This window comes from Polypterus senegalus, chromosome 11 (assembly GCF_016835505.1).
Source record: "Polypterus senegalus isolate Bchr_013 chromosome 11, ASM1683550v1, whole genome shotgun sequence".
NCBI lineage: Eukaryota > Metazoa > Chordata > Cladistia > Polypteriformes > Polypteridae > Polypterus > Polypterus senegalus.
In genome coordinates, this window is record NC_053164.1 from 155,691,776 (window position 1) to 155,699,066 (window position 7,291).

Here is a 7,291-nt window from a genome sequence, read left to right on the forward strand (position 1 = left end):
ATTACACTCGTATTACCCAATATATTAGGCAAAATAAGAGAAAATAAGACATATTAGACGTTACAAATATCATATTACTAGGCGCACTCGCCTTTTAAGGCGACCGACTTTTATCCTCAATTTTTGTGCGCTCCATGTGTACATCAGACATGTAAGTGTAGGGAATGAGAACATCAAAGTGCCCATTCATAACATCTCCCGAAAACCTACGTTTTTTTTTATCTCCTGAAGTGCCTGTCAAAGTCGTACAATGTCAGCCGACTCTGTACGCTAAAGGCGGAGTTTCAGGCACTAAATAAGCTATAGATGAGAATAAGCAAGCACCATCTCCCCTGATATTTACTACGCGGTGAGGCATTTGTACTCCATCAACATTAATTATTTCCAGAGACATAATTTTGTCTATTTTTCCAGCGCATCAGCGCACAAAAGTAAGGAGCGATAGCGGCACCAGAACTCTGCTCACATCAGCGTAAACCGTACCTAAAGCCGCAAGTAGTAAATCTGTAATAAGCGGAATACCGCTACGCTTTGCACTCACGAGACGGAAGCACAATCCCGATTGCTTTTTTATAGTGGATTATTGTACTGTACATTTAATTGCACACAACCACTAACCTATGAAGGCATGACCTCAGTAGGAGAGTCTTCAGAGGTGGTGTAATATCTTCAGCAGGTGCGTTGTTGTCTTCAGTGAAGAAGTACTAGGCAGTGGGTGTCTGGGTGTGCGGCTGAAGAACATCTTGATAGGCAGTTGCTGGCACTGTCTTTTCATATGCGTGAGGAGGCTTTTGTAGGGTATTGCCAACTTTAATCAGAAAGTTTCACCTTCTCCTGGATAGTAAGCATCTTCCTCCGGCGCTTAGTTTTATTGTCAGAAGGCTTAGAAAAAGCAGCGCGTTTAGGAGCCATCGTAGGGCTTAGATAAAAGTTCTCAGAAAGCACATGCGTAGTGACGTAAGCGTGTATGAGAAAAAAATCACGATAGAGTGAAGCCGCAAAAGTCGAAGCGTGATATAGCGAGGGATCACTGTATATTCATCTCAAGACTAATGTCCTGAAAATTGAAGTATCAGCTATTTTAGCTCTTGATGCTGACATCCTAGGTTTTTAATTTCTGTATTTTTGAGTTTTCCAACCCCCTTGGCTTTAGCCAAAATAAAGCAAGTGAAAAAATGTATATATGGATTTATTGCAAGCTTGTTTTTTTTCAAGAGGCATATTTACATTTTACAGTGTGGCAAGAATGGCTGTTTCTTATCTCCAAATCCATTTCTTGTGAAAGACAGAGAACAGGAGAAGAATTTCAGCTTCTCTCTTGCAGACTCCCTTGCCATTGCAAGAAAAAAATCATTATTGGAGGTGAGCCTTTCTTTGTTCCTTTTTAACTTATAGAACTATGCTGGTTGATTTCACATAAAGCACATAACAATGAATAAATGTACTGAATAGGCTTGCAAACAGACGATTCATTTAATAATTTTTTTTATCTCTGTAGGGCTTTGAAATCCATGTCACTCCAAATGTTAAACCTGATCCACCACAGATGAAAGAAATCATTGAATGCAGTGGAGCTGTTTATCTGCCAAAGATGCCTGGGAAGTTTAAAGCAAGTATTTTTTCTAAAACCTTAAAATGGTTTTATTAGTTTAAAGTAAAGCACCTGTGCATATTAGTATTAAGATCAAGAACACATTATTGTATTGGACAATGTTACAATGAAGTTAAAAGAACATTACATTTGAAAATCCCATCCAGTACCAAATGGAAAATTGCAAAAAATAAACAAATTATTATGCTATTCAGTGATCATTCTGTCCAACCAAATGCACTAACAAGCTGCAGTGTAGTCAGACATTCTGCAGTAGTTGACATATAATGGCTTATTTTTTGGAAAGGTTTTAATTATTTTCTAATCCACTTTCTTTTTACATTTTTATTAAATTATAGACTTAAGTGAACACTTGATTCAGCCACACACAATTGTGGCTGCCCAGTCTGGACCTTTGCCTGTCACTGACCTTTACATTATGAACAAGTATGTCAGGTGAAAAGAGATGTAGTTATTCATTCAAAATTCATTGCAGATATACATTTGTTTAATTTTGTATTAAAAAAAAACTTAGAACTTTAGGAGTTTAAAGCATCAGAAAAAGAATATTGTTTAATGTATTCAATATTTTAAAATGAGTATTAAATTAAAAGCCTATAGTTTTCCTATGCTTATCAGAGTAAAATATGTTCTATGTGCTATTTATTTACCGTATTTATGTTTGTAAAGCATAGTAATAACTCTTGAACTTTCTTTTAATTTATGGTCTGTTATGTGAATGAGCCATGTCTTTGTTTGCCACCACAACTGCTTGGTTCTTGTTGTGTACTCAGTGTTTTTGGAATGGACACCGACTTCCCATATCTATGAACGGAGTAAGCTAGTTTGAAAATTCACTGCTCAAAATAATTAAAGGCACATTTTGAAAACACATCAGATCTCAATGGGAAAAAAGATCAGGCTGGATATCTATACTGATATGGACTGGGCAATGTGTTAAGAACAAAAGGATGCCGCACAGTTTGATGGAAATGAAAGTCATCAACCTATAGAGGGCTGAATTCAGACACCCTGAAAATCAAAGTGAAAAAGTGATGCGGCAGGCTAGTCCATTTTGGCAAAATTTCATTGCAGCAAATCCAAATTGTACTCAGTAGTTTGAATGGCCCACACATGCTTGTATGCATACCTTGACAACGTCGGGGCATGCTCCTAATGAGACATTAGATTGTGTCCCAGATCTGGACCAGGGCATCACTGAGCTCCTGGACAGTCTGAGGTGCAACCTTGCGGCATCAGATGGACCAAAACATCATGTCCCAGAGGTGTCTATTGGATTCAGGTCAGAGAGTGGGGGCCAGTCAGTGGTATCAATTGCTTGATCCTCCAAGAACTGCCTGCATACTCTCGCTACATGAGGCCAGGCATTGTTGTGCACCAGGAAGAAACCAGGACCTACTGCACCAGCATAGGATCTGACAGTGGGTCTAAGGATTTCATCCTGATACCTAATGGTAATCAAGGTGCCATTGTCTAGCCTGTATAGGTCTGTGTGTCTCTCCATGGATATGCCTCCCAAGACTACCACTGATCCACCACGAACCCATTCATGGTGAACGATGTTACAGGCAGCATGGCATTCTCCACAGCTTCTCCAGACCCTTTCACGTCTGTGCTCAGAGTAAACCTGTTGGACCTGCCAATTCTGGTATTCTATGGCAAATGACAATCTAGCTACACAGTGCCAGGCAGTTAGCACAGGGCTCACTAGAGGATGTCTGGTCCTCAGGCCACCCTCTTGAAGTCTGTTTCTGATTGTTTGGTCTTTGACATTCACACCAGTGGCCTGCTGGAGGTCATTTTGTAGGGCTCTGATGGTGCTTATCCTGTTTCTCCTTGCCCAAAGGACCAGGTACTGGTCCTACTGGTGGGTTAAGGACCTTCTATGGCCCTGTCCAGCTCTCCTAGAGTAACTGCCTGTCTCCTGGAATCTCCTCCATGCCCTTGAGACTGTGCTGGGAGACGCAGCAAACCTTCTGGTAATGGCACATATTGATGTGCCTTCCAGGACTACCCGTGCAACCTCTGTAGGGTCCAGGTATCGCCTCAGAAAAATTGAGGAGGGAAAATGTCAGTGGCCTCCACCTGTTAAACCATTCCTGTTTTGGGGGTCATCTCATTATTGCCCCTCTAGTGCACCTGTTGTATATTTCATTAACACCAAAGCAGCTGAAACTGATTAACAACCCTTGATGAAAAGATAAATGTATTTTGGACATACTGTAGCTATAACAGAGAGAAGCATGTAAATTATTTTCATGTGTATGTTTCTAGCAAAATGTAGGTGCTATTGTTAACCATCCTTATGTGGGAGCTGTTGGTCTCCTTGGTTTCTTCAGTGTATCCTAATATTTATGATAATATATAAACACAATATATACGTAATCATTTACAGCATAATTTTGAATATTAAGTCAACTTCCTTAGTTTACTTGCAGCACTGAGATTGTTATTTCCGCTGTAAACCTTTTTTTTGGTTTGTAATGCAGCATGGGAAGCTTGTGCAATGACAAATATTGAAGAGAATAGAAACTAAGAAATATATACATTTTATTTCACTTGTGTAAAAAGATTAAATCTCCACTGTATGTCTTTAATCTGATAGCTACCAGTATTTTAAATGTTTGAAATGTTTTATAGAACATTAAATTGATTTTTAAATCATCATTTACGGTAACTGCTTTATAAGTGAAAAAAATTTTGTGAGGCCACAAAGGAAGGTAATGGAGTTCACTAATATCATAACTTTCAACAGAAAAGCAAGTCCTGTCATGCTTATTTCTTTGTCCATTCTAAGGTTAGATCCCAATGTTTTTTAATGATAACGTTCACTAGATCCCAATGTTTTTTAATGATAACGTTCACTTACCAAAGTGTTTTTAAGCCGTTAGAGATTTGAAGAAGTCAAATACATGGGCAGGATTAAATGGCAATGGACCCTTCTAAAAGGCATGCTGGAGAAATAGTGATGTTTAGTTATATTTTGTGAACAGTAATAAAGGGTAATGCTATAATGCTACAAATTAACATTTTTTTGATCTGCCAATGGTATTTTTACCTTGGGAATATGGTAGGTTTGTTTATTTAGCTAATGTCACAAATAAAGCATTTATTCCAACATTGGGTAAATAATAAAAATATTGTTCTATTTTGATTTTGCACATGTCCTCTGTTATCTCTGTTTAAATTTTCCTCCAACTTGCGGGTTTCATTAATTTGTAGGTCTAAACAAGTCCTGTATTGTTGTCTGTGAATGCAAGGCTGGGTCCTGTGATGAACCAGTTCTTTTCTTGTTTACAGTGAAGTTTGGGATACTGTAAGTCCTTCCACAACCATGAACTGGATAAAGGAAGTTTGGGAATGTTGTATGTTTTTGAAAACAACTTTTATTCACTTCTCAAAATTATCCTGAAAGTGATTATAAAACTAAAAATATTTGTATCTTTTTTCAGGAGAAGACCATTGTGGTGTCTTGTGTAGAGGATATATCCAAATGCAAAACAGCTTTTGGGGCATCCATCCCTGTGGTGAATTCAGAATTTCTCCTAACAGGGATTCTACAGCAGAGCATTGAGCTGGAACGTTACTGCATACAGATGCCTGGCATTGAAAGGCAAAGACCTGCTGATGGACAAATTACCTCTGGATCCAAGAGGAAAAGGAGATGAACAGTTTGAGATTAATCATTCTTTAAATATATTTACAAATGTCTGTATTCTTAGTATGTAAATTTGGCAGTTATTAAATAGTGCCTTTATGTAAACTTGCTAAGAACAATAAAATTAATATCTTTTACTATATATTCTGCATTTACAGGAGTGAAGCTTATTGATGTGTAAAAAGAACAAATTTACTAGTAGCAAGACTTCTGTCATCAGTAGTGCTTTAAAATTTTTTAAAGAGTAAATAAATCAAGAATATAAAAAACAAATGTTTTCTTTTGTTTACTTGCACATGCATTGTTTATATGTGAGCTCTTCATAATGTTACTCATCTGATACATGCCTCAGTTTCTTATGCTGTAGACACAATTTGTCTTGACAATACACAGCCAGTCAATGCACATGTATACAGTGTTCCAAATGTTTTCTTTCTTTTATCTGTGGTAAAGTTGTTTGATTTGAAAAACAGAGTCTCTTAAATAAATACATTTAATGGGCAAATCTTAATCTTAAATGGACAGGTATATAAGAAAGGGGTTATTTGTTACAATGTTCAGTAATGCTGAAAATAATAACTGTACTTTTACGTTTCAATTCTTTGCAGAACTGTACTGGATAATGTAGTGACATAGAAGTTAAAAGGTTGTAAGTGATGGTGGTTTATTAAATGGCTTTCTGAAGGATATTTTGTCAAACATAAAGTGTAGCTGTGTAATACAGCTTTAAAACCCCATTGGTGGATAACTTTATTGGATTGGAGTTTGTCTTTGCTAAACCTTTAACTTTTCTTGGCATTATTTCTGTTTATTGTTAAGGGTTTATGTTTATTAACTGAACAGTGACCAAGGGTCGATAGAAGTCTCCCCATAAAACTACATTAGTGAAAGAGGAGACAGATCAGTCTTGTCATCGGCCAGAAAGGCAGCTGCTTATGTCTGTGAGTGTGTGTATGTACAAACTGGAAATTGAAGTTGGTAGAATAAAGCAAGATCCATGATTTTCAGTAGTGGCCACAACATAATAGCAAAAGAAACAGGGAGCTAGTTTCAGTTGAAATTTGTTTTTGGCTGATTTATTAGGCTGTTATCAACTCGTTTTTTTAGTTTGTAAATGGCCATCTTCAAAATGTGAGAGGCTAGTGTGTCTGTCCAAATATCAAACTTTGAGTAGTAGTGATTTTGCAGTGGTGTACATTTTACTGTTTAGATCATCTTGATCATTGGTGCTGTGTCTCACAAATCTTTGTGTTGATTATTGTATGCATATTTATTGGTGGTTTGACATAGCAGAGGGTTTATATTATAAAGAACTAAGGAGATCCTTAACACTTTACTGTTGTAGACTAATGGTGTTTGAGTTGCACAATTATGTAAACGTTTGTGGTACATCTGCTGAACATGTTGGATTGAGGTTATGACTGGGAATGTTCTATGTCAAATGAAGTTAGCATATATATACAATCCAGACAGTTAGAAAGAAAGAACCAATCAGGTTTCAAAGTATTGTGGGATGTTCCACTAGTTGAAAGAGACAGAAACGTGTAATCATCTCCACACAGAGTAATAACATTAATTTGTGTTTATTTTAATTAATTTAATTTAATTAATTTTAATTGTACTGATGTTCCCTGAGATACTGTGCTTGTGATGACAGAAAATTACATTCCTTTATACACCCATTTTCATTCACTGAGGTCTATCTATAAATACATATATACCTGTGTAGATCTATCTTCCAATAAATCATCATTAGAATTGGTGCTGTGTTTTTTGGTCTGAATCCTTGCAAGTGTGTTAACTGAAACTTCTGGATGAACATTACCCTGTCTAGGTCTAACTCTGCAGTCTTACAGGTACCTCTTCGCCACATTAACATTTCTTGTATGGTTGCTTTAAAATGTTTGAGTACAGTACTGTATGTATAATAAAGCTAGCCACTGCATCTTCTGGCTCATTTTGCAAGTAGACTAAATTGGATATGAGCTATTTACAGAATACAGAATTTTGATTAAGAAAAC

General features: G+C 36.8%; 1 protein-coding gene across 1 annotated transcript in view; it reads left to right on the plus strand.

Annotated features, from left to right (window-relative positions):
• LOC120539640 overlaps nt 1-7,020 on the plus strand; it is a 78,739-nt gene extending 71,719 nt beyond the window's left edge. The window contains exons 8-10 of the mRNA XM_039769956.1: nt 1,237-1,362; nt 1,499-1,609; nt 5,065-7,020. Coding sequence (XP_039625890.1) covers nt 1,237-1,362; nt 1,499-1,609; nt 5,065-5,280 — 453 coding nt within the window. The 3' untranslated portion in view covers nt 5,281-7,020. The remainder of the gene's footprint in view (nt 1-1,236; nt 1,363-1,498; nt 1,610-5,064) is intronic.
• The last annotated feature ends 271 nt before the right edge of the window (nt 7,021-7,291 follow it).